The following is a 17,216-nucleotide window of genomic DNA, read 5'->3' as shown; positions in this document are numbered from 1 at the left end:
TAATGCAGCATTTGTTTTTGATTTCATGTTCCTTTATGGTTTTACCTTATCCCTTCCTACCTTTGCAAACATCCCCAGTTCCACAAACCTCTGAGGTATCTATGCTGCACCAATTCTGGTCCCCTCATCATCTCTGGCTTTAATCCTTGGTGCTTGGGTCCTAAGCTACAAGGGCCCTAAGCTCTGAAATTTGCTTGATAAATTGCTCTTTTTCTTTAAGACACTGTCTAAAATCTAACTGTTGAATAAGCGTTTGGTTATCTGTCCCGGTATCTCTTGAGACTCAATGTCAAATTTTATTTGGTAAACACTCCTTTGAAGTGTCTTAGGAATTTTAAATTTTATTTGAAGTGCTGTATAAATACAGGTTGTTGTGTGCAACAGTTTTCAGTGCTGTGATGTGCTACTTCAGTTGTAATGTTGCAATAAATGTTATATGGGATAAATAAGTATGGGCAAGTCCGTTTGTAAGTTTTGCTTTTGATCTCAGCCTGATAAGCTGGCAGAGAGGTGGCGTCCCTTACAGGGGGAAACAGAAACGGTTGCTGTCTTATTGCACTGTCACTGCCTTTCAACACTATTTCTTCTGTAATTATTTGAGGAAAAGAGTACCGTGTAAAGATATTTTATCTTAATTCTTTAGAAGGTATTTATCTAAAATTACACAGTTTGAGGCAGTTTTTCAGTGATTATGTGTGCTGGCACATCTATTGATTAGATTTTGGAAGTTAGGTGGACATAGTACTGGTTTGTACATGGCAACTTCTGGATAAAAGACTGTGTTTCACAATTACCACACCTGTGTGTTATATTCCTCTCTAATCTTTGTTGCCTGATATTTGACCCTGCAGGCTTGGGCATTGAGCGTGCTTTTCAAAAATAAAAATAATCTGTATGAGAGAGGGTTAAAGTCAAGCTGCGTTTTCCTCATACGGAGAGTGAACCCTCGGTGTGGTTAATGAGCAGGCTCTTCTTCCTGAGTTTCCACATTAGTAGTATACAAGCTGCACCAGGGGACCTAGAAACAACGCACATCATCGCAGTAACTAACAGCTAAACCCTGTTGGAAGTACGGTGCAGCTCATGTTTGAAACCAGCATGTGATGGACTGAATTACATTGCATCATATCATCAATGACTTTGTAATTTATTTCTGTTATTCAGACTGCTCTTTGGCAAATGTATGGTATGAAGAATAACTGTACAGATAGGATTGAAACCATTGTTAAATCTCTTATTCTTTTTGATTTTTTTTTAATTGCTGTGTTCGCACTGTCTCAATGGTATTTGTGTCTCAAGCTTGTGGTGGATAATTGGGAGAAACCAGTAAAAATCCACCTTCAAATGTCTTATCACTAGTTCAGTATGTACAGAGCACATTTTGTAGAATACAATATGATACACCACAATGGAGATCCATAGACTATGATGTATTTACCAGATAAATATTATATTGCACAAAAAATCCAAACAACCACAGATGCTGGAAGCCAGAATCAAAATCAGAAATTGCCGGAAAAACTCAGCAGGTCTGGCAGCATCTGTGGAGAGAAATCAAAGCTAACGTTTTGGGTCCAGTGACCCTTCTTCAGAACTCCAACATTACCTCATATTGTGTCCTCACCTTAAATGCCTTGATGGTAATATCAAAACCAATGGGAATCACTGTGTCAGCTTCAGAGTTGGAACTGTAAAATTTAATTATCGTGTCTTTACTACTCATTTACAAATTCAACACAAAATCAGATATAAAACTTCAGACTTTGCAGACTTGTATGGATTTTTACCACATTACATGGTACATTTTCTCACTTCAAGAAGGAAGGAGTTTCAGAAGTGCTATTGAGGAGAGGAGCAGACTCGGCTCAGAGTTGAGACTATCTATTGAGTGACCTGATTCAGAACGCTGCAGCCCAACGGTATCAATGTGGACTTCACAAGCTTCAAAATCTCTCCACCCCGACCTCATCCCAAGACCAGTCCAGCTCGTTCCCGCCTCCTTGACCTGTCCGTCTTTTCTCCCACTATCCACTCCTCCCACCTCACTGACCAACCCCCACCCCCGCTTCCTACCTACTAGCCTCATCCCCGCCTCCTTGACCTGTTTGTCTTCTCTCCACCTATCGGCTCCTTTATCAACCTTCCATCATTGCCTCCCCCTCTCTCTATTTATTTCAGAGTCCCCGTCCCCTCCCCCATTTCTGAAGAAGGGCCCAGACCTGAAACATCAGCTTTCCTGTTCCTCTGATGCTGCCTGGCCTCCTGTGTTCCTCCAGCTCTACACCTTGTTATCTCAGACTCCAGCATCGGCAGTTCCTACTATCTCAGAGATCATCAGTGTGTTTTTATACCAACATGCTCGGTGAGCCCCCGCTGCTTGGCAATAGGCTCCATGGTATTAAAAATAATGAGACAGTATTTATAAAAGTAAAAGCCCAGCTGAGTACAAAAGGATTTCAAGAAGTATTTTCTATTGTAAAATTAAAAATGATTGCCAAAAGCAGAACGTAAAACTAACAAGAACATTTCAGTTCAAAGGGAAAAAGGCTCTTCGACGGATGGTTCAACAGTTATCCTTGGTTGATGTAAACTGTTAAGTTCCTGTTGCAGCTTTGAATTTTATCTAACTATATGTCTGTATCTGTATAAGGTGCCCACCACCTGCTGGATGCTGCATTTCAGATATCACACATTTAAAGAGTTAAAAGTTGAACTGGGGAAGAAAGCCGGTCATTTTCCGATTGGACTTTCTGTCTTTGGAAGATGTCAGCCCCCAGAGAAATAATTGACCTCTCCCTGGACCTTAAAGTTCAGATGTCTGTTCACTTGAACAGCGTAATAATATTTGTCATAATGCTTCTATGTCTGAAATAGCATTCCTAAGAAATTTGGCAGCTTATATGGACATCCTTACTGTGCTGCAGACCAAGTGTGAAAACAGTTGGAGAAAGGAGGAGACTTTTCAGGAAGTAGGGCTTAACTAGAGATTTTGGGATGAAAGGAACACTGAAAAAATGCGAAACTCCTCAAGTTTGAATTCTTGGGAAAATGTTAGTGCAGTTGTCAAATGGATCGTGCTATCAGTTTTCAGTAAACTATAAAGCAAATTTGTGTCTTTATAGTTACACTCTGTTTCATTGTGCATTTTTTTTTTTGCAGTGAGAATTGATCAGAGTCCTATGTCCCCTACGGAGACTAAAACAGATAGTGAGGAAGATGATGACTCCCCCAATATATCCTTCGATAGTATTCATGAGAGCAGCTCTGCCATTCTCAATTTATCAGGGTCTATGAGAGAGTAAGTAATGTCACTGTCTGTTGCTGTCTTCTACTTTGCTGTTGTAATTATTACATAATCCCAACTGCCAGGATTGCACACCACACCCGAGACTTCTTCCTTTGTGGTTAATACTGGTAGTGGTTCACCTCCAGTTATCTGATGTGTGACTTATTTAGCGTGTATTGCCTATGCCTTGAAATGATACTTTCCATAAGTTGGGCGCTATGCTGTGTTTGTACCTGAAATTCCTGAGAGGGAGACAGGTTCTCTCATAGCCTCATTGTGAGACCACAGCAGCACCAAATAAATATAAAATACATTGTAAATGTAATTTCTTTCAATGAGGCAAACATTTTGGGAACATGCGTAAGCATGTGTTGTTTTTGAGTTCCTTGCTTGCAGGTTGTCCACATTGTACTGTGTGTGCTTCAGATTGAAAACCATGATAGAAGTGACTGAGCAGAGCTCCTTGCTTTCATTTCCCCAGGGAGGACTCGGTGTGGCCTATTGACCCGAGCCGGCTGCTGGACGATCCATACAGGTGAGTCAAGACAGGCAGCGAAGGATAGAAACAGGACAGCAGCTATTTTGTTGTAGCTTTCTGCTTGCATTTGTAACAGTCACGGAAGAGGTAACCCATGTGTTTGCAGTAGACGACGTTTCTTTCAAATTTTCAGCTACTCCTGTGACTTCCCAGATGCTGGTTCACAGTTGATGTCATGTACAAAGCAGAGAGCAGGAACTTGCTAATTGTTAGAGTTAGGGAGGACTGTTAAAGAGCAGGTCAAAGAGAGTTATCCACCATTTCCTATCTCAACAATGAAGTAATCCAGGGAGCTATTGGCAATACTAAAGAACTGTGGACGTGGGAAACCTATAAACATACAAAATAGGTGCAGGAGTAGGCCAATTGGCTGGTTGAGCCTGTACCACCATTCAATATTCAATTCGGAAAAGGGAAGAAAAGTAAAAATGGAAAAAGCGATGATGAAGATCAGAAAGATTGTAATACAATCCTGCATCCGGCAATGAGTTCAATCAGGGCAACTGATGGGAAACTACATTTGGCTGCAGAATCCCTAGATGAGTGAAGGGGTAAAAAGCAGACTGGTTTCCTGTTTTATTATACAGTAACCCCTGCTGTAAGTCCCTGTATACAGATGTCGGTGAGAAATTCTGATCTGAGATGACTCTGTAGTCAGAGGCTTCATGTGTACTGGCTAATTCAAAGGGGCTTGGAGAGCAGCTGCCTCTGATGCACAAGTCTAGCTCCAAAGAGATACATCCAGATGAGGGGGGAAAATAATGCAGGTATAAAAATTTAAAAAGCAATGTAGATTCATGGAATGCTGTACAATTAGCCATGTGATCTAACAGATTCTATTAACTTCACGCTACAAAGTAGATTTACTTTTCTAAATTATTATTTGCATACATAAATAGTAACTTTAGACATGTTGCTTAGATGCTGATCTACACCTTTAAGTGACTTATCCATTGGTGTTAGCAGTAGTTTAATTGTCGGGAGATTATCAGTACAGTTTTACTGATATTGTGGGGTTTGTATGATATATCCCTCCCGGTTCTGAGCCAAGGAACAGGACAGCAATTGTTCCACAGCTCAGATCAACCATCTGCACACAGTAGAGGAATCAAATCAAGAACCAATGGACTAGTGCAACACCAGACTGTACCTTTACCCCCTGAGACGTACATTTTGCCTTTTTTTATGGTCTTATCTTGACTATTTAATTTTCAGATTAACATGCAAAAGAGTTCAATTGCATGAATTCCTGGTAGACTTATTTTGAGTTCCTGGGAGAATAAGAGAATAAATAGAGTTGAGATTTTATGAATGTGTGGGTTAAACTGGCATCTGCTTCATTCCACCCTGTCACCCAAGTGGCTATTAATTTCAAGGCTATAAGAATGGGTGAACATTCCACTGCAGAATAGAGGGTGGAGTCCGACTATTAATTAGTAGCGTTAAGATGTACCTGCAGTTCCTAGCGTTTGAGGTTATTGCAGGTAATGCAAATTTAGTGTATCCACAGGACAATGGGGACGTATTTGAAGAGGAAGAATATAAAAGAGCATAAAAAAATTAGAACAACAAGTGCACCAGATTCATGGGAATGTCACCACTTGTCAGTTCCCTCCAAATCACAAACAGCCCATTCTCCTAAATGTTATTGCTTTAAAATCCTGGAACTGTTTTCCTAACAACTTATGTGGCTGGTCATGACCCTGTAGATTGCATTATGAAAACAGAACTGAAGACGCTGGAGATCTGAAACAAAAATTGAAATTGCTGGCCAAAGTGGCAAAACTCAGCAGACATCTGTGAGGAGAAAGCAAAGTTAACATTTCAAGTCCATTAACTCTTCTTCGGAATCGAAGGATTGTGGTTGTTCAAGAAGGTAGCACATCACCACCTTCTGAAGGGCATTTAGGGATGGGCAACAAACACTGTCCTTGTCAGTGTTGTCCACAATTTATTAAGTAATTAAAAGGAAGATTTGGAAGCTCCATCTGAAGTACTAGTACAGGCTTTATTATTGGCAATGGACTAATGCAGAATCACAATGTGTGAATGTGAGCGCATTATTTTAAAAAGTACCAAATATAGAATACTGCATCTCAAATGGCTGTTGTCTTGGCAACACATGAAGGTAGCATTACTACAGTGTGCTTATTAAGCCTATGTTTAAACAAAATCCATATTATTAATGAAATTGAATAAAACCCAGTCTAGTCTGAGATCATCTCCAAGCAAGACTGTTGACCTTCAATAACGTTACAGTTTAATTGTTTGACTCCTTTATTTTACAAGAAAGCATTTTTTTTTCATATCTTCTCACTTGTCATTTTCCTCTCCTCCCCCCACCACCACTAATCACCTTCCCTTCTGCTGCCTTTGAAGCTGCTGTTTCACACTGGGATCTACTTCAATGAATGACAGCAGCAACAAATAAAAGTTCTTCATTCTTGTGTCAGTAAACGTGGAGCTGGAAAAGCACAGCAGGTCACACAGCATCCGAGGAGCAGGAAAGTCAACATTTCATCCCAAAACATCGACTTTCCTGCTCTTCAGATGCCATGTGACCTGCTGTGCTTTTCCAGCTTCATGTTTATTGCCTCTAGCTTCCAGCATCTGCAGTCTTTACTGTCTCCTCTTCATTCTCGTGATAGGCTGGTCAGGCCCGGGAAAAGTGTAGAAACACAGGAGGTGATCCTGATTATCCGTGTGCACTTTTCAGTGAGAAAGGATCACAAGACATCATTGGGGTTACTTTTAATTAACCAGCTCAAACATGTTATGACACACCTCTGAGGCAATTGGGACTTGACCTTTCTAACCCGGAGGTAGGGACATTACCACTGCACCTCAAACACCCCTGAGACATCAGTATAGAAACATCTGACTAATTGGAGGCTGCGCATTGGTGATTGGCTGCTGGTGTAAATTAGGCAAGAGCCTTACACTGCTCTGCGTTATGTTGTCACCTTGAGAAGAAAGACAACCCTGCAGTTGACTCCCAACTAGCCTTTTGTGTCCTAAAGGTTTTTTGATTAGCAGTGTCTTTGGGCAAAGTTGCATGTGTTCAGTAATAGTAGTTGCAGATTTCTGTGATCTTCCAACCAAACCGTACAGTGCAGTTACCCAGAGCTAACCAGAGAGGAAAGGCTAAAATACAAACTATATCAGAAAATGAAAATCTCCTGGAACTAAACAGAACCAAAATAATCACAAATAAACAGGTTGAGGGAAAATGAAAAGAATTACTGCGAAGAAGAATGAGAATGTAGGCAGTACTCAGTTGGGAAGGTAGGATCAAGGACGTGTCGTTTAACTCTTTGAGCTTGTTTTGTACTTCAGTTAAGGCTTGACTGTACCTCAACTCTATTTGCCAACCTTCTCCGTAGATTCCTTTAACATCCTTGCCTCAGAGAGATTCATCATTATTTTGAAATTTAGCCGCAATAACTTTTATGTGAGGAGGAGAGTTTCAGCTTTCCAATGATCTTTATGTGAAGACATCATCCATCTCGCTCCGAGGTAAAATTGCTCACCCACTGGATCGAGAGCCATACTATAGATGGAAACAAATAAGGAAGTGGTGCATGCAGCCACAATATTGTGCTCCTGAGGAGTTAATACTGTGATGTTGAGATAAGTTTCAATGTGCGTTATGTACTGCACAAATAACCTGGCAGAGGAGTGGGACGCCTCAGCATTCCAGTGACATCACCAGCCCACTGGGGTAATGATCATGTGGTGTTTACTCACCCAAGATCTGTTGTTTGGTTTCTGTAGTCAGCCTGCAGTCAAGTGATCCCTTATGTGTCCCAGTGCATGGTGCTTGCTTGCCACGCCTTGTCACTGTACAGCAGACTGCAATTATCGGGTCGCAGTGCACCACACCCTGTTGTCACACTTGGTCTCTCAGTACTAAACTTGCCCAGTAAGCCACATCACACTGCACATCCTGTCTCATTATTGCCCCCAACACACTCTGTCAATCCATTGAGAAACACACAGGTGTCAAAGACTATGGAGACTGGGTTCCATAGTTTGATAAAGAAATAAAATATCAATAAAAGCATGATTGAAAGGGCTCAACAGAGTACCACCAATGATTTGGGGCAACCTCTTGGACCATGTACCAGTTTCGGGGCACCAATTTACATTTGTCCATTTCTATTTTAGCCTTAATTAACAGTTCTTCAGGTCAATTAGTAAACCAACTTCTGTTTTAATGATTTCACTACCGGCAGAATATAGGTGGAAGTGTGTTTAGGATTGTGTCAGTGGCCAAATGTGATAATTTTTTGCAGCTTTACTTATGTTATTTGTAACATTGTGGAAGCATTCAAATAAACAAGATTTGATCTCAAAAACTGGAACAGGTTTTTGATTTTCAGACTGTGTGCACACCCAGCAGGGAAGGGGAAGGGCCAATGTTAGCTTACCCCTCCCAGCTGAAATGGCCTTCCTGGGTAAACATGTTACGCAAGTGTCTGTCTGTGTGCAGCTTAGGCTGTATGTATTGAAACAGCAGGAAGCAGGCTGCTGGCCAAGTTACTTCATAAGGAGGTTAAGTCTCTTTGTCGACTTGCACTAGAGCCGATTTAATCGCGTCTTACCAAGTAGGGGAAAAATTGCCAACGGTGCCCTCTGCTGCTCGTGTTGCTTTAATTCCGTAAAGAAGGATAATTTTATATATGTCATAAAATCGATTCTTTGATAATTGTCTGAAGGACTTGTTTTCTAAGGAGTGATATTTCAGTCATATGACTAGCCTGGGAAGGTACACCTGAAACGAGGGTAGGGGTTGGGTGTGTGTGTATATCCGTGAGAGAGGGACTCTTTAATTTTCATTCTCCGTCTTTCATGCCAGTCCATTTACCCATTTTGCATCAGTCAATTCAAGTGCCTGTGAATCTAAACAGAACTCCTCCTGTAAAAGAAGAGAGGGAAGAGGAGAAAGGAGAAAGTGAGAGTAAGCACATACTCTTGCCTTATTGTTCTGGCCTCTGTACTGGCTGCAGTCTCTCATTAGGCTGTATGTTCTGTTCATTGATCCTAAATGACCATTATTTTAAATGATCGTTCAGCTTGAGAAACATGCCTTGGGCTGGAATGTTGAACTGAATCCAATGCTTTTGCCTTGAGCTTTTGCATTGCCACAACAATGAGAGAAAAATAGATCATTTTGCCTCTGTTCTGATGAAACCTATTTAGTCCTATGGTCACAGAAGACATTGTGTTATTCTTAACCTGCACAAGTGTTGCATGTGCATCATATGAAGATTCTACATCAAGTTAACGAGTAATTTCTTTATGATGACATTATAAATGTGACTCATCTCTCAATAACAACTGAAACAAATATCCTGCAAAGTTGGACTATGGTAGGCTGTACCATTGGAGTGTAACATCCTGATGTTTCACTTGATTGTCCTAGAAGGATGGGTTAGAACAACAGAATACTAACTAAAACATTCCTTATGGCTGTCTTTGTTGTGCGGAGTCCGAATGTTCTGTACAAGCGCACCAACTTTGGAATCCCCAGTGGCCTTGCAAATGATTTGAATTGAGAAATCTTTTTAGGGAAGGAGGGGTCCATCACTGAAGAGTTCTGGGAAGAGGTTTTTTTTTTAAAATATTCATTGACAGTATAGGCCAGCATTTATTATTCATTCCTAATTGCCAAGAAGGCAGTTGAGATCCAACCCCATCACTGTGGGTCTGGAGTCACATGTAGGCCAGACCAGGACAAGATGAAAGTGTTTTCCCCTAAATGACATTTAGTGAATCAGATGGGTTTTTCTGACAATCAATTCATGGTCATCTTCTTTTTAATTCCAAATATTTTATTGAATTCAAATTCCAGCATCTGCAATGGCAGAATTTGAACCAGGGTCCCCAGAACATTTCCTGGATTAATAGTCTTGCGATAACACTGCTGGGCCATCACCTCGCCTCTCACTTGCAGTACCTTCATCTAATTAGGTTGGAGCAAAACCTTGAACCTGTAGAAAACAAGATCCAAGCATTTTTGAAGTACATCTGATGGCTCCATTCATTTGAGAACGTCACCCATGACAAGGTATATTGTCCTTATGTGTGAGGATAGCTGTGCCACCTTTTTCCTCCTCCTTCTCCCCTTGCATTGTTTATTTGGAGACGTTCAAACAGTACGGTTATTTCTATGGAAGCAATTCCTAGCTCACTTCTCAATCTTATGTCTGCATAGTGCTGCCTGAATGCTCAAAGGCCACACCTTAGCTGGTCAATATTCAAGGTTTTAAGTTGGTGAGAAGCTAAGGGACTGGCGGATTTAAGATTTGAATCCCCTAAAACCTGATCATTAGCTTAACTAGGACTGGAGAGACAAGTATTGGATTCAATTTATGGGTTATCCAGTTGATCTATTTGGTATAACTGCAGACAGTAGTTGAGTGATACTTGTAAACTTGATTAGTTGAACACCATAAAGATAGCAAGATGGATTATATGTTGCAGATCTTAATGTCGACACCACTGTGATCCATGGCAGCCATTTCAAGACCAGTGTCCCTGTTGTTCTGACGAAGGGGCACTAAACTTGAAACATTAACTTTGCTTTCTCTCTACAGAAGCTGCCAGACCTGAGTTTCTCCAGCAATTTCTGTTTTTACTTGCAGTTGTTGAGGAGCTACGTGATTGGGATAACTTTCACTTGAATTGTATTGAGATTGATGCATGGGCAAATCCTATAGCTAGTGTTATAAAGAAGGCTTTAAACAAAACAGTGAGGTGATGGGAAAGGTTAATGTGAGGGATATTTGGAATGTTTAACAAGAAAAGCATGGCAGTGAAGCGGTGTAGTGACCTGGGTGTTGACAACCAGAGCGTGGAAGGGAGGGACAAAGCATATAAATGTAAGCGTACACCAGCAAATAAGGTCAGAGTTGGAAAAACAAGTAAAAATGTAGAATTATAGGCCTCTATTCTGAATGCTGCAGCATTTAGAACAAAGTGGATGAATTGATAACACAGAGAGAAATGAATGAGGCAGTAGCCTTCACAGGAACATGGTAACAAAGTGATCACAGTTGGGACCTGAATACTCAAAGGTATCTGAGGAAGAATACAAAAGACGTGGTTTGGATCTGTTAATAAAGGATGAGTACAGTAGGGAGAAATGATCTTAACTCAGAGGATCAAAACGTTGAGTCTTTTTTTAGGTGGCGATAAGAAATAGCAAAGGAAAGAAGTCACCAGTAGGAATAGACCACCAGACTGGAAGCACACTGTAGATCAGTGTAAGTGGAATTAATGGGTTATCTGCAGTTTAGAAAGCTGTAACTACTGGAGTGCTGCAGGGATCAGTTCAGAGACCTCCAGTTATTTATGATTCGTATTATTAACTTGGATGAAGGGGCAAACTGTATGTAAGCAAATTTGCTCCTGATGGAAAAAAAGCGAGCATGAGGTGGATACAAAAAATAAGTGTATAGATTGTGGCTGGTCTAAAAGATTGGCTGGTTGAGTATAATGGTGTGTGGTTGTCCACTTTGGCATGAAGATTTGTAAAGTAGATATTATTTAAATTGAGAGATACTGTGGTATGGAAGGGTCTGGTTATCCTTATGCATGATGTTCGGAATGTTGGCATTCAGGTACCACAGGCAATTAAGGAAACAATGGAATATTGACCTTTATTGTAAAGCGAGTGTAGTATACTATAAGGATATCTTGCTTCAACTGTACACCCCATCGGCGAGATTGAGCCTGGAGTTCCATGTGCACGTTTTTTGGTCTCCTTACTTAAGGAGGGAGACACTTGCAGTGGAAGCAGGTGAAGGAATGTTCATTGACTGATTCCTGAGATGAAGGAATTGTCTTGAGGAAAGGCTAAGCAGCTTACCAGGCTTTGAGTTTTGAAGATTAAGGGGTGATCTTATTAAAATGTAACATTCGGAAGAGGCATGACAAGACTGATGTTCAGAGAATGTTTCCTTCTCCTGGAGAAATCTAAAAGAGGGGCCTGTTTTTGAAAAACATAAATAAAGAGAAATTTCTTTGAGAGGCCACCAGCAAATGGAATTCTCTGCCACAGCAAGCAGTGGAAGCTTGATCATGTAATGTATTAAAGGCTGAATGAGACATATATTTAATTGACAAGAAATGGTTATGGAGGAGAGGCAGGAAAGTGGTGTTAAGTCCAGATCAGCAGTGATCTTATTGAATGGTGCACCAGTCCGCATGGTTTAAATAGCCTTTGCTTGCTTCTATTTCTTATGATCTTCTTTGTACCTAGGATGAAAAACACTATGTTGAACAAAAGTCTGGAATTACTTGTTTTTGTGACTGCTTTCAAAACCCTGAATTTCACCCTGGCTATGTTGTCACTCCTTGGCTCAAGACCCAGATTATTTTACTCCTGGGTTTCAGAGACCAAAGCTGGCTCTCAAGGAATTCACAAAGCAGTTTTAAAACTGAAACTCACCTTGATCTCTTCTGCTACCTCCTGCTGGGTTATACAGGTAGATTTTGGCACTGTGTAGCCTCTTCTATGATTTCAAAGTAAGTCTGTGCCAATGATATCCACAGTCTGTGTTACTTGCCCATTTTAAATCCGCCCACAGGTGGAAACCTCCTTGCTACCTGAATCCTGCTGGTTAAAATGGTGAAGGCAGGAAAGTAGCAGCTTTTACAAAGCCCCTTTTCAAAATTTATTGGTTCTGTTCTTGCTGAGCAGATTGCTTTTAAACTCAGACCATAGTTATTAATCGCAATTGCCAATAAGAAATGGATTTTCTTTTGGGATCTTTGCACAATAGTGCACTTCTGATGAGATTTAAATTGGATATAGTTAAGATGGAATTGGACAACATTTGTACAGGTTAGTGAGGAAAAAGTGATTTTGTGCTACAGCAGCAACTAGCGATGAAGAAAAGGGATGTATCATTTCAGGTAGATATACTTGTATGCATGCCTTTATGAATGAGTGACTTCGTGACTCTCTAAAATGTTAGGGAAATGCTTACAGTTATTCTTCCAATACTTCTAGTGCATTGGTAGAGAATACTTTCCCATTACAGGTAGATCAACTTAAAAAGGTTCTGAACTTTTGATCATACCATTTATCTGCAGAACTGCAAGGTGTCTGAGTACAAAGTAAGTGTTGTCTACAAGGATTATAGAAGTATTAACAATATTGAAGTTACTGTTTTAGCTTAAACTCCAGTTTGTATTTTTAACTTTTACACTTCCTAATCTATTTATGAAGTCTGCAACCAGTTTTCATTATTATTGAGTAGAATTCTGGGACTTTGCAGGTCAAATATTTCATATGTCACCACTGTCTCATTGCTTATCCTTCCTTCTGTTTATCCTATCCTTCCTAATTGATCCTGTAGTGTGATTCTTGGTGAGAGATTGCATATGTTAGCTTGCACAAGGTCTTTGTCTCAAGAGAGAGACTACTATGTGCAATGGTAGATTAACTCGTGCTCAGTTCCACTCTGGTCTGATGTCTATCCACATGCTTAATTGGTCACTGTAGTTCTACTCTGCACACGCTCTCTCTTTATAATGGACTTTGCTTACATGTTTATTAAATTTTGCTACTATTAAACAGTACTAATTCAGTCTGTCAACACCAATAGGAATCGAGTTTTGGCTTCCTATTTTGATTTTTGGCTAGACTTCCTGTTATAAAAGCTGCCTGTTCAAATAATGCCAGTCCACAATGACATTTGGATAAAGGAGTGTGCCAGCAAAATCCAATTAAAGTGTGTAGAGATTTATGATTCATGCAAAAAAATTGAGGCTTACATTTCAGGCAAATTTGCTGCTATTTTGGTCCAGAAAGAGTTTTGCATTTGGCTTTAGGGGTTAAATAGCAGGAAGTTTGGCCAGACACCCAAAATCATTGAAACAAAAATCTTAATTTTAACCCAAGCTATCCAGTAAGGAACCAATGGGATCAGTTTGGCCAACTGTTTTGTCTCCTAGGCCTAATGGCAGGTTGGTTGAAAAAGATAGACTTAGGAGTTCACAGGCCTAGTAAAATGCCGCGAATGGAAGATTTAATAATAAAACAATGAGAATTGGAAGTGTAATGGATTTAGGCTCCTGACAGATTGGCTGCACGTCTACTGTAAACTAAGGCAAGGGAGAGAAGACCAAAATCTGTAAGGTCAACTAAAATTGGCTGTTTGGCTTCCCAGCACATCATACTTATAACTTAAAATCGGATTTAGATTTGGTCAAAATCTGGTAATTGTAAACATGTTGACCATTCATTTTGGGTGTTTTCAGGCAACACCATTCTTCTGGTAATGAGTGTTGATAAGCCCCTCCTCAACGTCAAAAGTTTCTTTCTGCTGATAAATAGCTTTATTGAGTCCGGCTATGTGTTCATGGGAGAACTGAGAATTCTTGTGCATGGTGCACACCACCACCAACTGGTATTTAGGGATTTGGCCGCAGTGTTGGAAGAAAGTCTGACAATGGCCTTTCTGGGAGTGTGGCCGAGGTGGGCAGAGGAGTAGTAACAGAGATCAAGGAAAGTCCTTTGTGGCAGGAGTTAGGTGGTGGGTGTGGGTGTTGGAATAAATGTTTGTGCCTGTGTTTAGGAAGAACTTATTGGAAGAAGCTGCAGCCCTGGTGAATTGTCAAGTAGACTAGAAAAAAATGTTGTACTTGGTTTTTCTCTTCTAAATTGGAATGAGAGGTGGGAAAAAGGAGCAGCAGCTTTGGATGTTGGGAAAGGGTTTGGGAGGTAAAAGGGAAGGCAAGATCCGCATTTATTGGATGGAAGAGGAGAGAGATGAGCAAGGAGTTTGGGAACCTTGATCTTGATGATCTTCTAATCAAATCTCACTTTGCTTTCCATCACAAAATTAGGCGCTTGCCACTTATGAAGGTTGCACTCTGTTTACCCACTCTTTGAATGTAAAGGTTCTAAATTCCCCAAGACTTTGAGAAATGCTCCTATTTTTGAGAAGCAACACATTTCAAGAAATACAGCAAATTTAAATCTAGTGCCTAAAACTGCAATGAAAATGATCTAAAACTTAAGATGAAGTTTGATTTAAATCCCCCATTTGTTAATTGGGTGTAGTTTTAAAAGTAACTTTGTTTTTCCTACAGCAATAGATCATTTACAGCTACAACTGGAAATATTTTTTAAAAGCTTAAAGGACAAATAATTAATTCCCTAGACCAGCAGCTATATAGTAGTTTTTAATGTAATGGAATCCTTTCCATCTGTACTCCCAATGCTCAGTACAGATTCCAAAGTTCTGGTAATTACACCAATTAAAATATCAAAAGACCAAATGTAGAAAATCAATCTTGTTCCTTCGGATCTTCACTTTTCATTAGTAAATCACATGTAGGTTAGCTGACAAATCTAATGCCGTACACATTGCAAACACAGTGGGTGCAACACTTGTCCTTTTACTTCCTCTCTCCTCACTGTCAAACTCCACCTTGTCAGGTGAATCAGTGATCATTTGTGCTTCTCTCCAATCTAGGCTACTGCATTTGCTGCTCACATTGTGGTCTCATTTACACTGGTGAGACTAAACACAGACTGGGTGACTACATTGTAGAGCGTTCTGTAAGAATGATCCTGACTTTCTAGCCTGTTGCCATTTTAATGCACCATTGTGCCCTCATGCTAATATTTCTGTCCTAAGCCTGCTCCCAGAAACCGCAATGCAATCTGGAGGAACAACAATTAATTTTCCACCCTGGCACCTTACACCCTTCAGGACTCAACACTGAGTTCAACAACTTCAGGCCATGAACACTGTCCTCCATTTTGGTTATACTCCTTCCCTAGTGTCTCCTTTCTACAGGTTTGCTCTCAGTAGGGCTGACCAGTTTTTTTTGCTATTGACACCTACCATTAACATCTATCCTGCACCTAAATCTCTACTACATTAACATCCTCTTCGTCTTTTGCTGCAGGCACTTTTACATTCTGTTTCACTTACTGCTCCTCCTCCTTTGCCAACAGCATAGAAACCATTCTTCCAGCTCCCTTCAGTTCCAAAGAAGAATCATTTTGGACGCGAAACATTGACTCTCTTACTGTGTCCATAGATGATCCCAAACCTAAGCTTCTCCAGCAAATTCTGTTTTTAATAGCTCTCCAGTATCTGAATTACTTTGCTTTTACACCTGTGTCCTGTACACTGTTTTCACATATCAAAACCTTTTTAAAGGTCTGTTTTGGATTGTATCCTTTGCTAGGTTTTTTTTTTGCCAGCTTTTCTAGTCTTTCTAGATTTTCTTCTCTGTATTAGTTTATCTGCCAAGCAATCAAGCCATAAACTGGGATGCTTGCTGGGAAGCTAATAGAGTTGTAAAAAGAGTCTGTTAACTCTAAATAGAATTAAGGTACAGGAGAAATTAAATATCAGAAGGAAAAAAAAACTGCTGTGATAAAATAATGAGCTTTGGAAGTTTTTAGACTACTTACTTTGTTGACATTGATCATTCATTTTTGTATCATTTCTGTAACCATCTTGCTAACTGTATAACTGCAAGCTGACTTACTGTTATATTCCAGTTGGTGGCAGTATTGGTGAATGGGTAATTAGATCTGTTCCAGCATCCCCACTCTGAGGAATATTTGTGCAACTGCAGCCATGCACAAGCAACCAGAACCCAAACCAGTGCAAACTTTCTGCTTTTTCTTAGGAAGTACAAGCAACCCTTCAGACAGCTGTCCACGAGGGAAGGAAACCCGCTGCAATTCTGATTTTATTTAATGAAGTAGCTCAGATGAGACTTTTTGAAGAGCTTTTCATGTATAATTTCCCCGTTCGATACGATGAAGGCATTAAGCAAACTTGTATTTTTCATTTTCTTGCTAGTTCTACTGTAATAACTGGATTTTATTTTGATCTGGAAGAAATTTGAATCGTTTTTTTTTAAAAGAAAAATAGTTCAACGCATTTTTACACTCCTAACATGACATCCTTTGCCCCTCTCAGTGCACAGAGCATGCATGGAATTCGGCGGCTGCCAAGATCTGAGTCACCTGACCCCAAGAGAAGGCGTGTCCACCAGTGCGACTTTGAGGGCTGCAACAAAGTGTATACAAAGAGTTCTCACTTAAAGGCACACCGAAGGATCCATACAGGTAGATGTAGCTCCCAAAGTGCTGAATCCAGGCAATTTTTATTCAAGTTGGTTTGACCATTAGAATCAACTGAATAAAAAAAAGAGGCTTAATCCAATGAGTGAAAAGGGAGGAAGGCAGGAAAATGAATGAGGAAAGTCAAATCAGCCACAATCCCAACTGAATGGCAGAGTAGGCCCAAGGAGCCGAATGACCTACACCTGATGGTTGTCTAATTCAGATCTCCAAGAAAACACAGGTTCCCATCCTGGATCTGCAGAGGTTTACACAGAGATGGCTGT

The 17,216-nt window shown here is 40.3% G+C and overlaps 1 protein-coding gene across 10 annotated transcripts in view; it reads left to right on the top strand.

Moving 5' to 3' along the window:
• klf8 (Kruppel-like factor 8) overlaps nucleotides 1-17,216 on the top strand; it is an 82,358-nt gene that overhangs the window by 48,053 nt on the left and 17,089 nt on the right. For all 10 annotated transcript variants that reach the window (XR_007263620.1, XR_007263621.1, XM_048604994.1 and 7 more), the window contains 3 exons: nucleotides 3,160-3,298; nucleotides 3,768-3,821; nucleotides 16,787-16,935. Coding sequence is in view for 8 of the 10 variants with exons in the window: in XM_048604994.1 (XP_048460951.1) it covers nucleotides 3,160-3,298; nucleotides 3,768-3,821; nucleotides 16,787-16,935 (342 nt within the window). In the remaining 2 variants the exon portion in view is untranslated. The remainder of the gene's footprint in view (nucleotides 1-3,159; nucleotides 3,299-3,767; nucleotides 3,822-16,786; nucleotides 16,936-17,216) is intronic.

This window comes from Rhincodon typus, chromosome 14 (genome assembly GCF_021869965.1).
Source record: "Rhincodon typus isolate 14 chromosome 14, sRhiTyp1.1, whole genome shotgun sequence".
NCBI lineage: Eukaryota > Metazoa > Chordata > Chondrichthyes > Orectolobiformes > Rhincodontidae > Rhincodon > Rhincodon typus.
Note: the sequence above shows the minus strand (reverse complement) of the source record. Positions and strands in the feature narration are given on the sequence as shown.